Source organism: Equus caballus, chromosome 11 (genome assembly GCF_041296265.1).
Source record: "Equus caballus isolate H_3958 breed thoroughbred chromosome 11, TB-T2T, whole genome shotgun sequence".
NCBI classification, from domain to species: Eukaryota; Metazoa; Chordata; class Mammalia; order Perissodactyla; family Equidae; genus Equus; species Equus caballus.
Window position 1 is genome coordinate 34,484,324 of NC_091694.1, and position 22,560 is coordinate 34,506,883.

Consider the following 22,560-nt stretch of genomic DNA (forward strand, 5'->3'; position numbering starts at 1 on the left):
ATTTGGTTTATATGCAGTTTTTTTGGCTGTTAAGCAGTGCAACATATATATTCACATTAATGGTGAAATGTAGAATTTTAGTAGTTATTGACAAATTACCTGTGTACTTCTCATAGAAGTAAAAGTTTATACTTCTACCAATAGTGTATATTTATACTTCTACTAATTTTATACATCTTTTAATAGGATATGACACACCCTTGATAAGACTGGGTTTTATCAAACATCTTATTGTTTGATTAGTATATATTAATAAAATTTACTTCCAATAATAGAATGGCAAAGGACATTAGTAGATAGTACATGAAAGAAGAAATGCAAATTACTGCTGAAACTTTTTAGAATGTTCATACAATATAACGTTAAACTTGCTAGAAAGAATAAAAAATACAAGTCAAAACAGGAAGATTCTATTTTTTTGTCTTTAAAAAAGGCAAAGATGAGAGAAGATAATATTAGTATTGATAAAGGTGTGGAAAAAATGCAATTTAAAATGGTATACACTTTCGGAGGATAATTTAGTGGTATGGGTTTCAAGAAACTTAAAAATATTTTATACTCTCTGATCCCATAATGCCATTTCTAAAAATGTATACTAAGAAAATATTTATAAATAGGCATAAAAATGCTCATTGCAGCATTATTTATAAAGCAAAAATTAGTAACTGTCTAAATACCCAATAATGAAACTGATTCATCAACAATGGCACATTAATTCAGTGTACATATGTGGGCAACAATGAAAAAATGCTTAGTGATATGAGAAAATATTTATGATAGGATTTTTAATAAAATAGGCTGAGACCAAAAAAGTCTTCCCAGTTTTGTAAAAAAATGTTTGTTTATTGTGGCTTGATTGATAATAATCCTCAATGCCTGGGGAAAATTTGCTTTGTTCTCGTTATTTTAATATTGGTCACATTGTTAAGATATATCCATTTATACGTATGTATAGGAGAAATATGAAATGAAATGCATCAAAATGTTAATACTACATTCTTTGTGTGATGGAATTATAGATAATTTAGGGGTTTTTTGGTATTCTTTTGCATTTTCCAAATATTTCGTAGTGAACACTCTTACTTTATTTTTCCCTAGGACATTCCTCCTTCCTCCGCTCCCACTCCTCCCTCCTTCCCTCCCTCCCTCCCTCCTTTCTTTTTACTTATGTATATTTGATTAAGTAATACTGTCTCATGGCTCAAATTGAAAAGGTACAAAACCGTCTGTAGAGAAAAATCTCTCCCACTCCTCTCCCCACGTTATTTAGCTCTCATCTTTGAAAGAAATCAGTGATACCATTCTTCTTGTGTATCCTTCCAGAAATATTTTTGCCTAATATCACTTTAATCAGAACAAAGCCACAACAAACATAATTTTAAAAATATTTTTCTCAAGTTAATTTGGGGTATCTAGAACTATACTGATCTGGAACTCTATCAAAGTCAACTAATATAGTGTCTTTAAAATGGTTGTGATTGTAGATATGATTTAATCTGTCTCCTATAAAATCTTTGCCTTGTGGTTTTAAATAGTGTTTCTAAAATTCTGAGATAAACTTGTTTTTATTCCTTCTGTTGCAGTATTGGTTCACATTTCAGTTATGCATATTTGTTTTTAGGGCAAATCCTGCTATTTTTATCATGGTATTCATAAAATTAGTGATCAGCACAAATTACAGACTGAAGGAATCTCCAAGGCCTGGGATATAGAAGAACTCGTCACCTTGGGGAAAAAACTAAAGGCATGTCCATATTATACAGCACGAGAACTAATAGAGGATGCTGATATTGTATTTTGTCCCTACAACTATCTTCTAGATGCACAAATAAGAGAAAGTGTGAGTAGATATGTAAAAATTAGAACTTTTTTCCTACTTATTGCGGTATAAGTGATGAATGTAAAAGCTTTTAGATGTTTTAACGCCTTTTACTTTATTTTTAGCTTTATATTTAATTTATGTAAATATGTAAACATATTAGAGTACTGAAAACATATTCTAAGTTGTATTAAAACTGAATTTTAGACCTTGTCATTTTAATTTCCAAAGTAGTAAGTAATTTTAAGGACTTAGTACTGAAGTGGGATTATAGCAGGTTTTTTCAATCTTGACAGTAATGACATTTTGGGCTGGATAGTTCTTTGTTGTGGTGGGCTGTCTTGTACATTGTAGGATGTTTAGCAGCATCTCTGGTTTTATCCACTAGATACCAGTAGCATCCTCACAGTTGTCACAATCAAAAATCTCTCCAGGGGCCGGCCTGGTGGTGCAGCACTTAAGTTCACACAGTCTGCTTCATGGCCCGGGTTCGCCAGTTCAGATCCTGGATGCAGACCTAGCACTGCTTGTCAAGCCATGCTGTGGCAGGTGTCCCACATATAAAGTTGAGGAAGATGGACACTGATGTTAGCTCAGGGCCAGTCTTCCTCAGCAAAAAAAAAAAAAAAAAAAGAGGATTGGCAGCAGATGTTAGCTCAGGGCTAATCTTCCTCAAAAAAGAAAAAAGAAAAGAAAACAAAAATGTCTCCAGACATTGCCAAATCTGGGGGACAAAATTGCCCCCAGGTGTGACCCATTTATCGTAATTACTCTTTCCATTTATGAATACTTAGAATTATTTTAAAACATATCTGAAGAATCTATATTTTGAAGAACTTATGTTGGGACAATATGCATATTATGCAAATTGTGCTTTGTGAGCTTTTGAGAAGTGAACTTTGGATAAAGGATTTGTGTTTATTTGCCTGGTTCTTCATAGAGAGATTCTGTTGTTACAGCATAAGACAAAAAGCAAATAACTTGGTATATTCAGTAGTTATTCCTCTCTTTAGATCTGACTGCACAACTCTCATTAGCTTTCTGTTTCTTTAAGTTTGAAATTAATAGGCATTATGTTTACTACCCCTGCTATACTGCCTCTTATTTGGTTGCCTCTTAGCTAGATCTCTTTCCTCTGAACCACTGTACATATCAATGCTAGGTCAGTCTTCCTAATATCACTTTTATTATATCTTTCCTCTGCTTGAAAATCACTTATTGCTCTCTTAGCTCACGAGAAAAAGTCCATATTTCTTAAACTTACTCTTAAGATGCTCACTAGTCTGACCTGATTCTGCCTTTTCAGCCTTCTCTGCCACAAACTCCCAACTTGAACCTTCAAAAATTACCTCGTAAAACTTGGAGGATACCTTGTTCTTTCCTATATCTCTACTTTTGGTGAAACCTATATTGAAATGCCCTACTTCTCTTCGTCTATCCAAATCCTGCTCATCTTTTAAATCCCACTATATTTCCTACTCTTCCTTCGTTCTTTCTCAGTCATCTTCAGCCCTCTATATATTATTTCCTCAGACTAACTCATTGGCTGTTGCTTTGTCACGTTTCTTTGCATTAGTCAGGACTTTCAGTTTTAAGTGGCACAAACCCAGCTTCAATAGAGCTTAAGAAAAATACTTGACTGACTCTTCCTTGTGATAGCTTTATTCTCAGGCAGGTTCTTTCCAGTGGGAACAAAGATAACGATAAGCAGCTAGCTAACCTGGAAAAAAGAACATGATCTCATATGTCACCCCAAGTTACTCTGATTGGCCTAGCTTGGATCTCATATCTGTTCTTGAACCAGTCACTGTGACCACAGAGGGATGGAATACTTTATTTAATTGGCAAGCCTGAGTTCTGAGTCTACCCATTTTGTGAGAGTAGTGATGTCTCTTGATTAACAGGTTAACAGTCCTTCCAACATGGGAGTTGGGGAAGAACAATTCTCAAAATGAAGGGTTACAGGAAAGACTAAAACAAATACATATTATATTTGTATTTTGAGAGTCTTTTGAGTCTTGTATTATTTTAGTTTTAGAAGTTTTTTTACCTTGCTTTTTAAATTATGTTGGAGATTCCTTCAGAGTGGGGGATTTGTATACCCCTTTGTGTAACCAGCTGTACCTTGTTCCAGGGTCACTTAACACATATTATTTTGGTTGATAGGTTTGCAAAGTATTTTGAGAGTGAAAAGTGGCAAATTCTGTAATGTTAAGCTGATATTTGGTTGACCTTAGTGCTTTAAAAGTTTTAAGACCTAGAACCAGTTGCTTATATGATTACACTTGCAATATTGGCCTATAGTGTAAATTTTTAAATGAAATATCTTGCCTACTGCTGTTGAATCCATTTTGCTGAATGTTTTATAGGAAAATTCTTTTATCTTATAGATGGATATCAATCTGAAAGAACAGATTGTCATTTTAGATGAAGCTCATAACATTGAGGACTGTGCTCGGGAATCGGCAAGTTACAGTATAACAGAAGTTCAGCTTCGATTTGCTCGAGACGAACTAGATAGTATGGTCAACAATAACATAAGAAAGAAAGACCATGAACCCCTACGAGCTGTGTGCTATAGCCTTATTAAGTAAGAGCATTTGTCTGTCAGTGTCATTTGTGCTGCCTTTGGATTAAAAAAACATGTTTTATTATGCCAGAGTGTTTTATAGTTAGTAAACTTTGACCAGACTACTTGGGAAATGGATTATTCCTTGTGAGTTAAACTTTTAAAAATAGGCTAGTCCAAACTTTTGTCTTGTTCAAAAGAATATAATGAACATAATTGATTTTTCAAATTGATAATTCTGAATCTTATTCTTAATATAGCAGCCTCATCAATGTATATAGGACACTGGGCTAAACATAAATTAAGCATGGCTTTATGTAACATATTTTAAAATTCTGGATCATGGCTTTAATTTATCACTTTATCCTCTAGTTTGAGTAGGATTCTGGTTTGATGAGTTTCAACCCAAGATTTCAATACTCTGAATAATAGATTTAGCAATAATTTTATTAGAATTTACATTAGATAATTTCCCTTTCATCAGACATTAGGTGTTGATCTAGAATCTCTTAGAAAAACCTCACCTGACCCTACATCCCATTCATTTACTGCAGCATTTTTATGTTCCCTTCACAGTATACTTTAAAAAAAATGGAATGTTATACAGTCACATATTTGAACATAAAAGGTATACAAATTTATATTATAAAAACCTCCTTCCCACTCCATCCCCTATCTGCTTAGTTACTGTCTTCCTAAGCAAGTTTATCATTCAGTGCATATTTACCCATATGTGAGCCAATATAGATGCTTTCTCTTATCTCTCCTTTTTATCCAAATGGTGGCGTACTATACATACTTTTTTGTCTTCTCCATTTTAAACATAAAAATATGTATTATTTTTTTAAACCACTTTATTGAAGTATGATTGATGTACACAAAGATGTAAATATTTAATGTATACAATTTGATGAGTTTGCAGATAAGTATACATCCATGAAACCATCACCAGAATCTGTGCCATAAACATATTCATCACCTCTGGAAGTTTCCTTCTGCCCTCTTTATTTATTATTATTTTTTGTGGTAAGAACACTTAATATAAGATCTACCCTCTTAGCAAATTTTTAAATATACAATACAGTATTGTTAACTATAGGCACTGTACTTTATACATATGTTTTCCTGTATCTTGCTTTTCTTCACTTAACAGTATATTTTGGAGATCTTTCCATATCAAGACCTAAAAAACTTTATCAGTTTAAAAAAATAGTTGTCTAGAATTCCATTGCATGGATGTACAATAATTTATTTAAGCAGCCTCTGATTAATAGATATTGAAGTTATTTACAATCTTTTGCTATTACATTGCTGTAATGAATAACTTTGAACATATACCATTTTATGTGTATGGGAGTGTATCTGTAGGAAAATTTCCAGAAATGGGATTGTTGGGTCAAACCATAGATCTACGTGTAATTTTGATAGATATTTCTAAAATTTACACAATGGATAGGTGGGTGGAGGACTACTTATACTCTTACCAGCAGTGTATGAGAGTATCAGGGTTGTTTTTTCTAGCCTGATGGGTGAAATGTAGTGTCCAAGTATAATTTTCATTTCATTTCTCTTAATATGAGTGAGATTAAACATCTTTAAGGGCCATGTATATTTCCTTTTCTGTCAACTGTCTGTTGACCTCTCTGTCCTTCTTTTGCTCTTTGTTGTTATGGTTCTTTTTCTTATTGATTTGTACAAGCTCTTCGTAAATTAACCCTTTACCTGTGTAGAGTTACAAATACTTTTTTCCACCATTTTGCCTTATGCTTGTCTTTCCTTATGATATTTTTGCCATGTAGAATTTTGTCGTTTTTATTTCACAGCATAATTTGTCGAAAGTGTTGTCTATAGTTGCTAATTCTATTTTCGCACTTCCCATTCTTTCCTCATCGATTCCAGTAGTATTGCTGTCTGCATAAATTTGCTGAAATTGTTCTTATCAAGGTCACCAAGACTATTGGTGACCTTGGTAAGAACAAGGTCAAAATCCACAGGTTAATGTTCTGTTTTCTTCCTCAGCTTCTCAGCAGTGTTGGGTATTGTTGACTACCACCACTATGAAAAGTGTTTTTGTCTTAACTTCTGTGAAATAATAGAAAATATATATATTGGTCTCTGTCCCCAGTTCCTGGCACAGAGCTCCTAAAACGCTTGTAATTTCCTAAGTGATAAGAGCACTAGGAGCATCTTTTGTTCTAAGCAAGCAATACCAACCAGTTCCTCAAATCAAAAATCTTAAACGTTGTTCTTTATCATTGCCTCACCTCATTCACTTCGTCAGTAAGTTTTGTAAGTGCTACCTGCACAATATGTCCCAAATCCATTGACCTCATATCTATCATCCCAGAGTCATCTCTCAACTAGAATACTGTAGCAGCCTTCCAATAGGTCTCTGCTTTCATTCTTGCCTTTCTCCTATAATCCATTCTGGTTTGGAAGCTGGCATCATCTTTTAAACGCTTAAAATAGATTGTCTCTCTCTTATTTAAAATCCTCCATTTAGAACCTTTCCATTGCACTCTGAATAGAATCCAAGTTTCTTATCCTGGCTCAACATCATCTGATTCCTTGCTTATCATTAACATTGTTCTTACCATTATTCCTTTTTGCCCATTGTGTTACACTACACTGGTTTTTTTTCAGGTCCTTAAATAAGGAAAATTTGCTAACCACCTCAGCATCTTTGTACTAGCTATTCCTTCTGCTTAGAATACTCTTTTTTTCTGATCTTCCCATGATTGGTACTTTTTGCTTTCAGTTGTTAGCATAAATGTCACCTCAGGGAGAGCTTCCTTGACATTCAGATTGAAGTAGCAATTAGATTATATTAACCTAACATTTTCATTCTATCACTTGTCACCACCTGATATTTTCTTGTTCATGTATTTGTTTCTAAGTTTGTTTCTTTCTCCATTTAGTAGAATATAATTTCCGTAAGAATTAGGACTTTGCCTATTTTATTTACTGCTGTATTTCCGCTACCCTGGCATAATACAGTGTCCAACGTCTGGCATAATATAGGCATTTAAGCACTTATTGAATGTACAAATGTGTATATATATTAATGAATATATTTATGTATTTTTTGGTAATTCTCATTGTGAGTTAATGTGTAACATTGATTTCTTTATTAGGTTGTTTTGTATCTCCTTTTATGTACATTTGGAATAAGCTCCTAAGCTCTCAGTTGGAGAGACAATCAAGTAAAATAGTGCGAATCCACAAAACACAATTGAGAAATCACATGTATTTCTCTTTTATGAATAAAAGCTTACTTTTTAGCTATATAAATGTTTATTTTGCAGTTTGAGACATGCATGCTTTTTAAAAGATTTCTTTATTGATCCACTTTTGTGACCTAAGAGCTTCAAGGAATACAGATCAATGTATCATAGTTCTCTTTTATTCAAATGGTACACATAAGGTTGTTACTGGTTGATGGAATTGTTTTATTTTATTCCAGTTGGTTAGAAGCAAACTCTGAACATCTTGTGGAGAGGGATTATGAATCATCCTGTAAAATATGGAGTGGAAGTGAAATGCTCTTAAATTTACACAAAATGGGCATCACCACTGCTACTTTTCCCATTTTGCAGGTAAGATTTTTTTTCCACCTATGAAATTCATTTAGTGAATTAGAAATTATTTAATGGTAAAGAAATTAATCCAGAGTAAAAAAATAAAGTTAGGAATTTAATTGTTTAAAAATTTTATTATCTACGTTTGATGATTTTTAAGTGATGGCATACATTATGGATGAAAAAGTAGCACTAATTAGTTGAAGGAAATAAGGCTTTAAGGAATTAATTGCTTCAAAGCTAAAAGAAATCAATATTTTTAGGTTGTAAATTTATTTCGTCAATTATAAAAGTTAAAAATTTGGAAAATAAAAAGATAAATTCATCTTTTGTTCTCCTTGACTTAGAGGTTATAAACCTGGGTGGATAGAGATCATAAATGGTCTTTGGGATACTATGAACTTTACGAAATTGTATGTAAAATTTTATGAATATGTACTTTTGTACACTTTTCAGGATAACGGCTTCATGCTTTATATTATATTTTCAAAGAGTTCTTTCTTTTTGCAGATGAGAATTTTGTTGTTGTTCTTATTTATTTATTTATTTATTTAAATTAATAGACTACTTTTTAGAGTGGTTGTTTTAGGTTTATAGAAAAATTGAGCAGAAAGGACAGAGTTCTCATGTACACCCACCCCCCGTCTAACATAGGATGTGGAGCCTCTTTTCACATGCCTATTTGACATCTACATATCTTATTTGGTGAGGTGTCTTTTTAGATCTTTTGCTTACTTTTCTGTTGGGTTGTTTGTTTTCTTATTGTTGAGTTTTAAGAGTTCTTTGTATATTTTGTATACAAGTCCTTCATCACATAGGTGTTTGCAAACATATTCACCCAGCCTGTGGCTTGTCTTTTCTTTCTATTAACAGTGCCTTTAACAGCATACGTTTTTAGTTTTAATAAAGTTCAGCTTATCAATTTTTTTCTTTGATGGATCATGCTTTTGGTGTTGCATCTAAAAACTCATCACCAAACCCGAAGTCACCTAGATTTTCTCCTGTCTTCTAGAAGTTTTATAGTTTTGTGTTTTATATTTAGATCTGTAATCCATTTTGAGTTAATTTTTGTGACGGGTATAAGGTCTGTGTCTGGACTGATTTCTTTGCATGTGGATGTCCAATTATTCTATCACAATTTTTTGAAAAGACCATCATTTCTCCGTTGGATTGTCTTTGCTGCTTTGTCAAAGATCAGTTGACTGTATTTGTGTGGGTCTATTTCTGGGCTCTCTGTTCTTTTCCATTGATCAATTTGTCTGTTCCTTCACTAATACCACTGTCTTGATTGCTGTCGCTTTATACTAAGTCTTGAAGCTGGGTTGTATCAGTCCTCTGATTTTGTTCTTCAATATTGTGTTGGCTATTCTGGGTCTTTTGTCTTTCTATATAACTTTAGAATCAGTTTGTTAGTATCCACAAAATAACCTGCTGGGATTTTGATTGGGATTGCATTGAATCTATAGATCAAGCTGGGAAGAGCTGGTATCTGAACAATATTGAGTCTTCCTATCTATGAACATGGAGTATCTCTCCATTTATGTAGATCTTCTTTGATTTCTTTTATCATAGTTTTGTAGTTTTCCTCATATAGATATAAAGAGGTTGTTGAACCAAAAAAGATAACTATTGCTAACATCACCACTAGCATTCTGGGCATATGAGTACTCAAAATATATTTTAATCAGACTATATTTATAATTTTTGCCCTACATTTAAAAAAAGCAATGTGATATCATAAGTATTTTTCCACTTTGTGACATCTTTTCATGCATAAATCTTTTGCATTTTAAAAATTATTCATATGGGGCTGGCCCTGTGGCCGAGTGGTTAAGTTTGCGTGCTCCGCTGCAGGCGGTTCAGTGTTTTGTTGGTTCAAATCCTGGGCATGGACATGGCACTGCTCATCAAACCACGCTGAGGCAGCGTCCCACATGCTACAACTGGAAGGACCCACAACGAAGAATATACAACTATGTACCGGGGGGCTTTGGGGAGAAAAAGAAAAAAAAAAATTATTCATATCAACAGGAAAATGGATAAATAAATCGTGGGAAATTCATATAGTGGAATACTGCACAGCAGTTTAAAAAATGAACCACTGCCACCACAACCATATGAATGAATCTTACAGACATAATGTTGAGTAAAAGAAACTAGACACAAAAGAGTACGAACTGTATAATTTCATTTTCATGAAATTTAAGAAAGATGAAAATAATTATACTAATAGATGTCAGAATGCTGGTTACTACTGTGCAGGGGTATGGAGCAATTTGGGCTGAGAAGGGGCAAATGGGAACCAACTGGGATTTGAGGAATGTTTTGTATCCTGATTGAGTGTTAGTTACATAGGTGTATGTGTGTGTTTAGTGAGCTGTGCACTTAAGATTGGTGTACTCTATATATTATACTCTAATAAAAAATTACAAATAAAATGTATGTCACAGGAAAAAACTTGGAAAATATAGAAAGACACAAAGAAAAAAGAGTAATAAACTTAAGGATAATCCTTATTAACTTTTGGCTTTATATCTTTTTATACCTTCTATGCATATATTCAATTGACAAATATATTTCTGATATGATACATGTTTTTTTGTAGTCTCTTTTCATTTAACAATATATTATGAGTACTCTTCTATTTTAATAAAGATTCTTTCACAAGATTTTTAGTTGTGGTGTAGCTTTCTTGTGAGTGCACATATTCTAAATTATTTGATTAATGTGGCATTTGAAATATAGCTTGTTGCTAGTTTTCCCAAAATAAGAAACAATTCTGATATGAACATTCTTGAAAATATCTTTGTGTATATCTCTCATTATTTCCTTTATGTATTCTAAATACTAATTCTTTGTTGCTTATTGCATTGCATGTATATTATTCTATGGTTTGTCTATTCATGGTGTATGTTTTCCAAATTTTTTTTATTTTAGTGTATTCAAATTCATCAGTGTTTTTTCCTTTATGAATTGTAGTATTGGAGTTAAGTTTAAGCAATCTTTCCTGTGCTATGTTTTCTTCTAAAAATGTTAAGTTTTTTTTAATAAAGATTTTTAATCAGCTTGTGATTCATTTTTGTTTATGTTATAAGGTAGGGAATCTATTTTATTTCCTGTGTGAACAGTGAATTTCTAAATAGTCCATCCATTTCCCTCTGATTTTCAATACCAGTCTACCACATATCTGATTTTTGATTGGAATTGCATTGCATTAATGGATTAATTTAGAAAGAATTGACATACTTACAATATGGAGTTTTTCCATTCATGAGCAAGATATAATTCTTCATTTGTTATCTCTTCCTCTATATCTTCCAATAAAATTTTATAATTTTATTTTTAAAAGTCTTAGGTGCTTTTGGTTAGATTTATTCCTGAGTAAGTTAAAGTTTCTGTTTCTTTTTCAAGTGGTATATTTAAAAGAATTGCATTTTAAAATTATTATTGGTGTATAAGAATGGTAGTTGATTTTTATTTATTTATCTTGTAATCAACCACTTTGCTGAACTCCCTTATAGGTTTGTCTATAGATTCTTAAATTTTCTATGTAGATAATCGTGCTGTCTATGAGTAAGGACTATTTTCTCTCTTTCCAATTCCTTCACAGTTTATTTGTTTCTTACTTTGTTAGCTTAAACTTCCACTGTTGTTCATCACAGGCAGTGAAAAAAAATCCTAGTCTTAAATTGTTTACTTTAGAAGAACTATACCACTAGTGTTATGCTATTTAGTAATATGTCTACTGTACTTAAAAAAAATTCATTATTTTTATTTTTTATTAGGAGCTTGATTGAGATATAATTCACATGCCGTAAAATTCGCTATTTGAAAGTATTCAGTGGTTTTTAGTATAGTCAGTTGTGCAACCATCACTAGTATCTAATTTTGAAACATTTTCATTACCTCAGAAAGAAACTTTGTACCTGTTTCCCCCATTTCCTTCTCCCTAAGCTCTTGGAAAGCACTGTTCTACTTTCTATTTCAGTGAATCTGCGTATTCTGGATGTTGTATATAAATGGAAACTCAGCATGTAATCTTTTATGACTGGCTTCTTTACTTTGCATAATGTTTTCAATGTCCATCTATGTTGTAGTATGTAGCACTTCATTCCTTTTTATTAACAAAACATATTCCATTGTATGAATATACTGCATTTTGTTTATCCATTATCAGTTGATGTATTTGGATTGTTTCTACTTTTTGGCTATTGCAAATAACGGTACAATGACTTTTCATGTACAAATTTTTGTGTGGACATATATTTTCAGTTCTCATGAGTATTTAGTTAGGAGTGGAATCGCTGGGCCATATGGTAACTCAGTGTTTAATTTTTTGAGGAACTGCCAAATTGTTTTCCAAAGGGGCTGCACCATTTTGCAATGCCATCAACAATTTATGAGAGTTCTAATTTCTTCCACATCCTCGCCAACACTTGTTAGTGTCTCTTTTTTATTACAGTCTTCCTAGGGGGAGTGAAGTGGTATCTCAAAGAGTTCTTTATATATTCTGGATATTAGCACTTTATTGGATATTTGATTTGCAAATTCTTTTTCTTATTCTATGGGTGCTTTAGGATTTTTGTTATTATTTTTACTAGGTTAAGGAAATTTCCTCTAATCCTAGTTATTTAAGAAATTCATCATTGTGATTATTAAATTTTTTAGAATTTAATTTTTACCAGAGTAACATATGTACATAATTTAAAGAGTCAATTAGTATTATCAAGAAAAGCATTCATCTGTCCCTCTCCTTCTCAATCCCAATTTTCATTTCCCAGTGGCACTTTTAACTTTTATAGTGGTTTCTTCTGTTATTTAACCCCAATTTGCTGAATAACATATGGGTTCAGCTACTTTTGAGTTTTCAATTTAGATGTTCTCTATTGACTTCCTATTAAATATGATGATGATTTAGCTCCTTTACACATACACTCTCTCTTTTTTCTTCTCTCCATCCCTCCCTCTCTTCCTACTTTTCCTCTCTACTTCTTTCCCTTTCTCCACTCTCCATTCTCTCCATACAATTATATTAATGTTCAGTGTGTATATCATCATGTGATAGTAATGTCATGAAACTTACTTGATTGATTTTTTTATCTAACTTTATGTTTCCTGTGAAGTAATAATTATCTGTGTGTCTGTGTTTCCCATTCTCTTGGTTTTCTATTCATCTATAAGCCCAGCTGTCAATGTTTGGGTAACCTAGCCAGAAGTGACCTTGGAGTAGTCTCATGATTCAGTATGCAGAAGTTCATTCAGTCCTTCCGTTTTTAGTACAGTGCCTCACCTTCAGTAGTTCAGTTCTGTAGTGTTATAGAATAAATTGCCAGTATTCTGCCAGTGTTGGAGAGAAATAGTAGCCTTCATAGAAGGTATTGCTGAGGTGGCTTGATTTTTTAAAAGAACAATTTAATACTTGTTTTTCATTAATAATTTGTACCACTGAATGATTTTTCATGTTCATAGCGTCTTTTTCATTCTTTGTTTCTTTTTGAAAAATATTTCTATTTGTATCCTTAATGTTTTTCAGTGGAGACTAATTTTACTCTTATGGACATATATTATTTCATAATATATCTGAATATTAAAATTTATCTGTCGTTTTTCTTAACTGTTTTCCGACTTTATTTTCATTGAGCACATCTTTTATTGTCAAACGTCAAAGTTGGCACCAATATCTTTTATTGCTTCAATATTCAGGTTTCTCTTTCATAATGTGGGAAAACATACTTTTCTTTTTTCTTATAATTTTATCTTAATGTCTACACTTCCATCCATATTAAAACTTAGGAGCCATGTAAAAACTAAGAAGGCAGTTAACATACATCTTGTATTGAGCATATATTGTTTCCTTGAGTCATTCTTTTAGTTTTGCTTGTCATATAGTCATACTCAGGGAATAATTCATTTAGGTGGCTTAGCACCCCTTTTAAGCTACCTGGAGAAACCATTTGTTACATTTTTATTTAGTTCCTTAATTTATTTCTTTTTTTTTTGAGGAAGATTAGCTCTGAGCTAACATCTGCCGCCAATCCTCCTCTTTTTGCTGAGGAAGATTGACCCTGAGCTAACATCTGTGCCAATCTTCCTCTGTTTTATAAGTGGGTGGCTGACACAGCATGGCTTGATGAGCAGTGTGTAGGTCTGCACCCGGGATCTGAACCAACAAACCCCGGGCTGCTGAAGGGGAGCACGCAAACTTAACCACTACACCACGGGGCCAGCCCCTAGTTTATTACTTTTGAAGGGCACTGTATAATACCCTAATTGCCTGAAGAAGTAATGGACCTCCTAAATGTATAACTTAATATTAAAGTGTCATTTACTCTGAAGAGAATTTCGGAATATATGGGAATCCAAAACATATTTTAGCACTTGTGTGTTAATATTTGCCCAAAATTTTAATGTGTATTTCATTTGGGTTTCATTATAGTTTTGAGGAGTTTGTCTCCCCCCACCCAGTATACTTAATATGGTAATTTCTTATAGGGACATTTTTCTGCTGTCCTACAAAAAGAAGAAAAAGTCCTACCAATTCATGGTAAAGAGTCAAGAGAAGTACCTATTATTAGTGCTTCAACTCAAATAATGCTCAAAGGACTTTTTATGGTGCTTGACTATCTTTTTAGGCAAAATAGCAGGTAAGTGAAGATATCTGATCTGTATTTTTCCTCTTAAAAATATTAGCTTTATTGGGTGCTAGAATGTGCTTAACATATATTAATTTTTATGAGTACGTGGGATAATCGTAAACAAGTGGTATAAGTATTGCTCTTACTTATTGACACAGACTCAGATCAATTGAAATTAGTTTTTATTAATGAAAATGAATATTTAAATCAGTAAATACATACATTTAATTAATTCAGCATTAAATTTATAGTCCTCTAGGACTAAATTTAAGCATTTTTTTCTCTTAAGTATACTTTAGGTATGTTTCTTCCAGTGTCAGAAACTTTCTTTCTTCTTGTATAAAGCCTCTATTTAGGGAAATGTGGAAAATGAAAAGCAGTCAACTCCCTGCATACTACCCCTTGTTAAGTTATAGTACTACCTGGTTCCAGTAATTTTTTTTAGTGTTTTTTTTTATTGTGGTAAAATATACATAGCATAAAATTTACCCTTTTAACCATTTTTAAGTGTATATTTCAGTAGCATTAAGTATATTCACATTGTTGTGCAACCATCATCAATATCCATTTCCAGAATTTTTTCATCATCCCCAACAGGAACTCTTTACCCATGAAACAATATCTCTCATTTCCCTTTCCACACAGCCTCTGATAACCTCTATTCTACTTGTATCTCTATGGATTTGCACTTTCCAGGTATCTCGTATAAGTGGAATCATATAACATTTGTTGTTTTGTGTCTGGCTTATTTCACTTAGCATAATGTTTTCAAGGTTCATCCATGTTGCAACATATCAGAATGTCATTCCTTTTTGTGGCAGAAAAATATTTCGTTGTATGTATATGTCACATTTTGTTTATCCATTCTTTTGTTCTTGGACTTTAGAATTTTTCCACCTTTTACCTATTGTGAATAATGCTGCAGTTGAACATTGATATACAAGTAACTGCGAATCCCTGCTTTCAGTTTCTTCTGGATACATAACTAGCAGTGGAATTGCAGGATCAGATGATAATTCTGTATTTAGCTTTTTGAGAAACCAACGTACTATTTTCCACAGCAACTGCACATTTTAGGTTCCCATAGTTATGGGCAAGAGTTTCAATTTCTTTACATCATTGCCAGTACTTGTTATTTTCTGTTTTTTGGGTAATAGCCATCCTCAGGGGTATAAAGTAGTATCTCCTGGTGGTTTTGATTTAATGATTAATTGACTTCTCTAATGGTTAGAGATACTGAACATCTTTTCATGTGCTTTTTGTCCATTTGTATGTCTCCATTGAGGAAATGTCTATTCAAGTCTTTTGCCCATTTTTCAATTGGCTTTTTTGTTGTTGTTGGTATTGTTATTGAGTTGTAGGAGTTATTTGTATATTCTGCATATTAATCCCATGTCAGATATATGCTTTATAAATATTTTCTCCCATTCTGTGGGTTGTCTGCTCACTCGATAGTGTCCTTTGATGTACAAAAGTTTTTAAATTTTGATCAAGTCCAATTCATCTATGTTTTCTTTTGTTTTTGGTGCTTTTGGTATATTCAAAACACATGGCCAAATCTGATGTCATGAAGATTTTCCCCTATGTTTTCTTCTAGGAGTTTTATAGTTTTTAGCTCCCAGTCTTTTTATAAAAATTCTGTGAACAGATTTAGAGTCCCTGACTTGAGCTTTGAGATCTGATCTCTCTAAGAGCGAAATTAACAGTCAATATTATGGTGAGGATGTAGTAGAGAATACCACATCTTATTCTGCGTAAGCCTAGGCATTTATAGCCTCTTGAAAGCCTATTGAAAGAAATTATAAGCTGCATGGGATCACAGAGATCATCTGCTTCAGTACCTTAAAAGTAGGTGAAGACTGAGACCTACAGTTTAAAGGAACTTAACAATTTTATAATTACTTTCCTAAATTTTTAAAACTTTTAGTAAAAATTATCTTTCTGTTTTCTCATGTAACAAGAAAGTGTAACTCAGTTTTTAGTTTCTTTAACAATAATACAGTTATCTGTTGCGTAACTAATGATTTAACATAGAGTGCAAAGAGCTCTGGCCTAGGAGTTAGGAGGCCTGGATTTTAGTTCTGGCTCTGCCATGATTTACGCAGTGTTTGAACTTAGGGATAGGAAGTGGTAAGGAGTGGATAGTTAGTGATGTCTAATCTGTGTAAGAGGGGTTTGATTCTAAGATTTAATGGCGTATTTTGTATCAGAATTATTGAATTTAATTAGTGGTGGGGGTTGCTGGTTAGGGAGAAGGTTATCTTTGAGTGGGAAGATACCAAGACTCTCAATTTAGTTTTAATATAATCAGTTTTTATATTGTATATAGCTGAGACATATGTTTTATAAAGTTTTGCCGTTTAATTGCCATTTTATTTACATCTAGGTTTGCAGATGATTATAAAGTTGCTATTCAACAGACTTACTCTTGGGTAAATCAGACTGATCCTTCAGATAAAAATGAGTTCTTTGCTCTACCAAAAAATAAGAAACGTTTACGACAGAAAACTGCAGTTCATGTGCTAAACTTTTGGTGCTTAAATCCAGCCGTGGTAAGCTTATTATGTTGTAAATGAAAATTCTGTCTTCTTACTCAATACCAACAATTAAATAAATGTATTTGTCTCTTTTAAAGATAATTTTATGTATCTAATGTTGTTTTCTTTTAGGCCTTTTCAGATATTAATGGCAAAGTTTGGACGATTGTTTTAACATCTGGGACATTATCACCAATGAAATCCTTTTCATCAGAACTTGGTGTTACATTTACTATCCAAATGGAGGCTAATCATGTCATTAATAACTCACAGGTTAGTTTTTTTTTTTAAGTCTCTCAGTCTTTTTACCTCAATATAATTCTATATAAACAAATTAGAATGCACCTGAAGTACAAGCATATTGATCCTGATAGGAAATTCAACATTTCAGTTTTAGAATAAAAGAAAATCTGTGAGCTACTTGATAATATCAACAAAAGGAAATGCTATTAAACAGCATTGCTTCAACCCATTGAGTAAAAATATGCACTTTGGATGCAAAGACTGTATTGCAATTTCCTTATCTAAGGAAGTTTTAGTTTTTTCATGAAAATTAAAAACAAAACAAAAATTCAAGTTCTTTACCATATTTCCTACTGTATAATTATTTGTTCATGTGTTTCTCTTTTCCATTAGACTATGGTGTATCCTTATTCTTCTTTTTACATCCCCATTCTTCCACTGCTCTTAGAGTAATACCTGGCATTAATTAGCAAGTGTTCAGCAAACGTTTGAATATCTGAGATGATGTAGAAGTACTCTTATGAGTCCTTAAGAGTAAGGAGAGTTAAGATTTTAATTTTTCGTAACAGTACCATATAAATGTTATTTTAGTTTTCCTAGGAACTTTTGAATTGTCATTTGCCAATCTGCCTTCTGTTTCTTTTTATGAAGTAATTTAAAGCAGTTAGCTACATGCTAAACACCACCTGTGTGCCTAACATAGTTCTAATTCTTTATAAAGCTCTGGTTTTCAACCAAGGTGTATTTGTAGGGACATTTTTGGTTCTCACAATTACTTGGGAGGACTATTGGCATTTAGTAGCTGGGGTCATTGAATGCTAAGCTCCTATGTAACAAAGAATTGTGCTTTCCAGAATGCCAGTGTGCTCCTGTTTAGAAACACTGCCATAAACAATAGTGAAGGAAAACTATATAGTCCACATTTTCAAGTTGCTTTCTTTAGAGACTCAGATAAATACGGGAAGTTATTAGTAAATTTAGTATATATTTTCTTGTAAGAATGGTGTTATAGGTTCTGTGTTCTCAATCTAGTGCATAAAAGCACATTTAACCTGTAATGTCATTGAATTATAATAGTAATGGTATGCTAGTTGTTTAGCTGAATTCTGTTAGAATATTAGAATATTTTCCCCCAACTTTTAAAAATTTGTTTTTTATTTTAATTGTAGTAAAATACACATAATTTAAAACTTACCGTCTTAACCATTTTTAGGTATACTGTTCAGTCTTGTTAAGTATATTCATATGGTTGTGCAGCCAACCTAGAGAACTTCTCCATCTTGCAAAACTGAAATTCTATTCTGGTTAATCAACAATTCTCCATTCCCCACTCCTCCCAGCCCTTGGTAACCACCATTCTACTCTCTCTTTTCATAAATTTGACTACTCTAGATACCTCATATAAGTGGATTTATGAGCTGTTTTTCTTTTTTTGATTAGCTTATTTCACTTAGCATGATATCTTTAAGGTTCATCAATCTTGTAACGAGTCAGAATTTCCTTGCTTTTTAAGGCTGAGTAATATTCCAATGTATGTATGTATATTTTGTTTGTACATTCATTTGTTGATTTCCCCAATTTTTTTTGTTGTTGAGGTCAAATTGGTTTATAACATTATGTAAATTTTGAGTGTACATCATTGTATTTCGGCTTCTGTATAGACTGCATAGTGTTTATCCCCAGAAGTCTAGTTTCCTTTTGTCACCATACATATGTATCTCTTTACCTCTTCCACTGTCTTCCCTTCTCCCATCCCCCATCCACTTCAGTAACAACCAATCTGTCTTCTGTATGTATGTGTTTGTTTATCTTCCACATATGAGTGAAATCATATGGTATTTTTCTTTCTCCACCTGACATATTTTACTTAGCATAATACCCTCAAGTTCCATCTATGATTGTGAATGGCACGATTTCATCTTTTTTATGGCTGAGTAGTATTCCATTGTGTATATATATACCACATCTTCTTTATCCATTCATCTTTTAATGGGCACTTAGGTTGCTTCCAAGTCTTGGCTATTGTGAATAATGCTGCAGTGAACATAGGGGTGCACTATTTCGAATTAGTGTTTTCATGTTCTTTGGATAAATGCCCAGAAGTAGAATAGCTGGATCATATGGTATTTCGATTTTTAATTTTTTGGCAAATGTCCATGCTGTTTTCCATAGTGGTTACAACAGTTTGCATTCTCACCAGCAGTGTGTGAGGGTTCCCTTTTCTCCATATCCTCTCCAACACTTATTTATTGTCTTTTAATAATAACCATTCTGATGGATGTGAGGTGATATCTCATTGTAGTTTTGATTTGCATTTCCTTAATAATTAGTGATGTTGGACATCTTTTCATGTGCCTGTTGGCCATCTGTATATCTTCTTTGGAAAAATGTTCTCATCTTCTGCCTGTTTTTTGATCAGGTTTTCATTTTTTTGTTGAGTCATATGAGTGCTTTATATATTTTGGAAATTAACCCCTTGTCAGATACATGATTTGCTAATATTTTCTCCAGTTGGTGGGTTGTTTTTTTGTTTTGTTGATGGTTTCCTTTGCCATGCAAAAGATTTTTAGTTTGATGTAAGCCCATGTGTTTCCTTTTTCTTTTGTTTCTCTTGCCTGAGGAGACATGATATTCAAAAAGATACTGCTAAGACGGAAGTCAAAGAGCATATTGCCTCTATTTTCTTCTAGGAGTTTTGTGGTTTCAGGTCTTACACTCAAATCTTTAATCCATTTTGAGTTAATTTTTGTGTATGGTGTAAGATAATGGTTTACTTTCATTCTTTTGCATGTGGCTGTCCAGTTTGCCCAGCACCATTTATTGAAGAGACTTTCCTTTCTCCATTTTATGTTCTTGGCTCCTCTTCGAAGACTACCTGTCCATAGATGTGTGGTTTTATTTTTGGGCTTTCGTTTCTGTTCCATTGATCTATATGTCTCTTTTTGTGGCAGTATCATGCTGTTTTGATTACTATAGCTTTGTAGTATATTTTGAAGTTAGGGATTGTGATACCTCCAGCTTTATTCTTTTTTCTCAGGATTGCTTTGGCTATTCAGGGTCTTTTGTTGTTCAATATAAATTTTAGGATTTTTTGTTCTGTTTCTGTGAAGAATGTTATTGGGATTCTGCTTGGGATTGCATTCAATCTGTAGATTGCTTTAAGTAGTATGGACATTGAAACTATGTTTATTCTTCCAATCTGTGAGCATGGAATATCTTTCCATTTCTTTATGTTTTCTTCAAATTCTTTTAATAATGTCTTACAGTTTTTGGCGTTTAGGTCTTTCACCTCCTTAGTTAAAATTTATTCCTAGGTATTTTATTCTTTTTTGTTGAAACTGTAAATGGGATTCTATTCTTGATTTCTCTTTCTGCTAGTTCATTGTTAGTGTATAGAAATGCAACTGATTTTTGTAAGTTGATTTGGTACCCTACAACTTTACTGTATTCATTAATTATTTCTAATAGGTTTTGGTGGATTCCTTAGGGTTTTCTTTATATAGAATCATGTCATCCACAAATAGTAATAATTTTACTTCTTTTCCAACTTAGGTCCCTTTTATTTCTCTGGCTAGGACTTCCAATAGTATGTTGAATAAGAGTGGCGAGAGTGAATATCCTTGTCTGGTTCCTTTTCTTGGAGGAACAGCTTTCAGTTCTTCACTGTTGAGTATGATATTGGCTGTGGATTTGTCCTATATGGCCTTTATTATGTTGAGATACTTTATGATTCCCCCAGCTTTTTTCTAAAAAATTACAAACTTCAGAAAAGTAGAAAAATTAGTATTAATGCAGTGAGCAGCATCTTTATACCCTTCACCTAGATTCATTGATTGTTAATATTTTGCATAGAAAAAAAACCCAATAATTTCAATATAGATTTCCTTTAAACTCGTTGCTTGATCATTTGACATACATGTAATTAAGGCTCATAACTAAATGTTAATTTGGCTGCCTAGTTTAGGCATATATGAGAGAAAGAGAGAAGAGGAATGTGGCAGAACGTAAACAATTGCATTATGTATGTATGTATGTGTATCCAAAATGCACATTTTTGGATAAACTATTAGAAAGTAATTTGTAGACATCATGACACTTTGCCCTTAATAGTTTGGCATGTCTTTCATAAGAACAAGTACATAAACACAATACCATGATCATACCCAAGAAATTTAATATTGATACAATAGAATCGATATTTATATTTCTTCAGTTATTCCCATTATACCTGTTTATTTTTGTTATTCCTAATCCAGGATCTAGTCAAGCATTATATATTGCATTTGGTTTTCATTTAGTCTTTGAAACAGTTTTCTTGTCCTTTTTTTTCTTTCATGACACTTTTTAAGAATTCAAGTCACCAGTTGTCTTGAGGAATATCTTATAATCAGGATTTATCCGATTGTTTCTTTATGATAAGATTCAGGTTAAACAGTTTGGTAAGAATACTATATAGGTGATATTGTTACTTTCCATTGCATCATATCAGGAAACACAGAATATCAGTTGTCTTATTACTAGTTGATCATTTGGTTAAAAGTTGGTTAAACTGGTATCTGTCAGATGTCATCTTGCAAGATGTACCTCAATCTCATACATCATTTTTAAATATAGGACTATTACACTTTTCAGTACTCCGAGGTGTTTGTATATTGTCTTTACATTACTAGTAAAGTTTGTTCTTTCTTTTAGTCAAATTAACTACGCTGAGGCTAGATCTGTATGACTGTAGAGGAATTACAAATATGTGAAAGTTGGTGGGTCTGATTTTCTGTGACCATAGATCTTTGAGCACCAGTGAATTTGTGAAAGAGTAGTTCCTGTCCTAGTTGAGCCTCAGAGACTTACCTAAAGCAGATCATAGCAGCCCTCACCTCTAATATTTTGGAATCATTGTTGCTTTATTGATTTTATTTATTCACATCATGCAACAAAATTTTGTTACATGCTTAATTTTGCAAAGGTATTGAGGAAATAGATAAGTAAAACCCTTTTTGCTTTCATCCTAAAAGAATTCAGTGGTGTGCCTAAAATAAACTTCTATAGATTAAATCTATATACAATTAATTAAAGGTAATAGAAAAAACCCCTACAACGTAAAAACAAATTTCATTGCTTCTCGGCCTTTTGGCTAAGATCAAGTGTAAAAACAAATTTCCTCTAAACTTGTTGCTTGACC

At 32.7% G+C, this 22,560-nt stretch overlaps 1 protein-coding gene across 2 annotated transcripts in view; it reads left to right on the top strand.

Annotated features, from left to right (window-relative positions):
- The window catches only part of BRIP1 (BRCA1 interacting DNA helicase 1), a 185,914-nt gene that overhangs the window by 61,380 nt on the left and 101,974 nt on the right, over positions 1 to 22,560 (top strand). For both annotated transcript variants that reach the window (XM_023652939.2, XM_070227532.1), the window contains exons 8-13: positions 1,622 to 1,840; positions 4,210 to 4,409; positions 7,852 to 7,984; positions 14,459 to 14,610; positions 16,988 to 17,153; positions 17,271 to 17,411. In XM_023652939.2, coding sequence (XP_023508707.2) covers positions 1,622 to 1,840; positions 4,210 to 4,409; positions 7,852 to 7,984; positions 14,459 to 14,610; positions 16,988 to 17,153; positions 17,271 to 17,411 — 1,011 coding nt within the window. The remainder of the gene's footprint in view (positions 1 to 1,621; positions 1,841 to 4,209; positions 4,410 to 7,851; positions 7,985 to 14,458; positions 14,611 to 16,987; positions 17,154 to 17,270; positions 17,412 to 22,560) is intronic.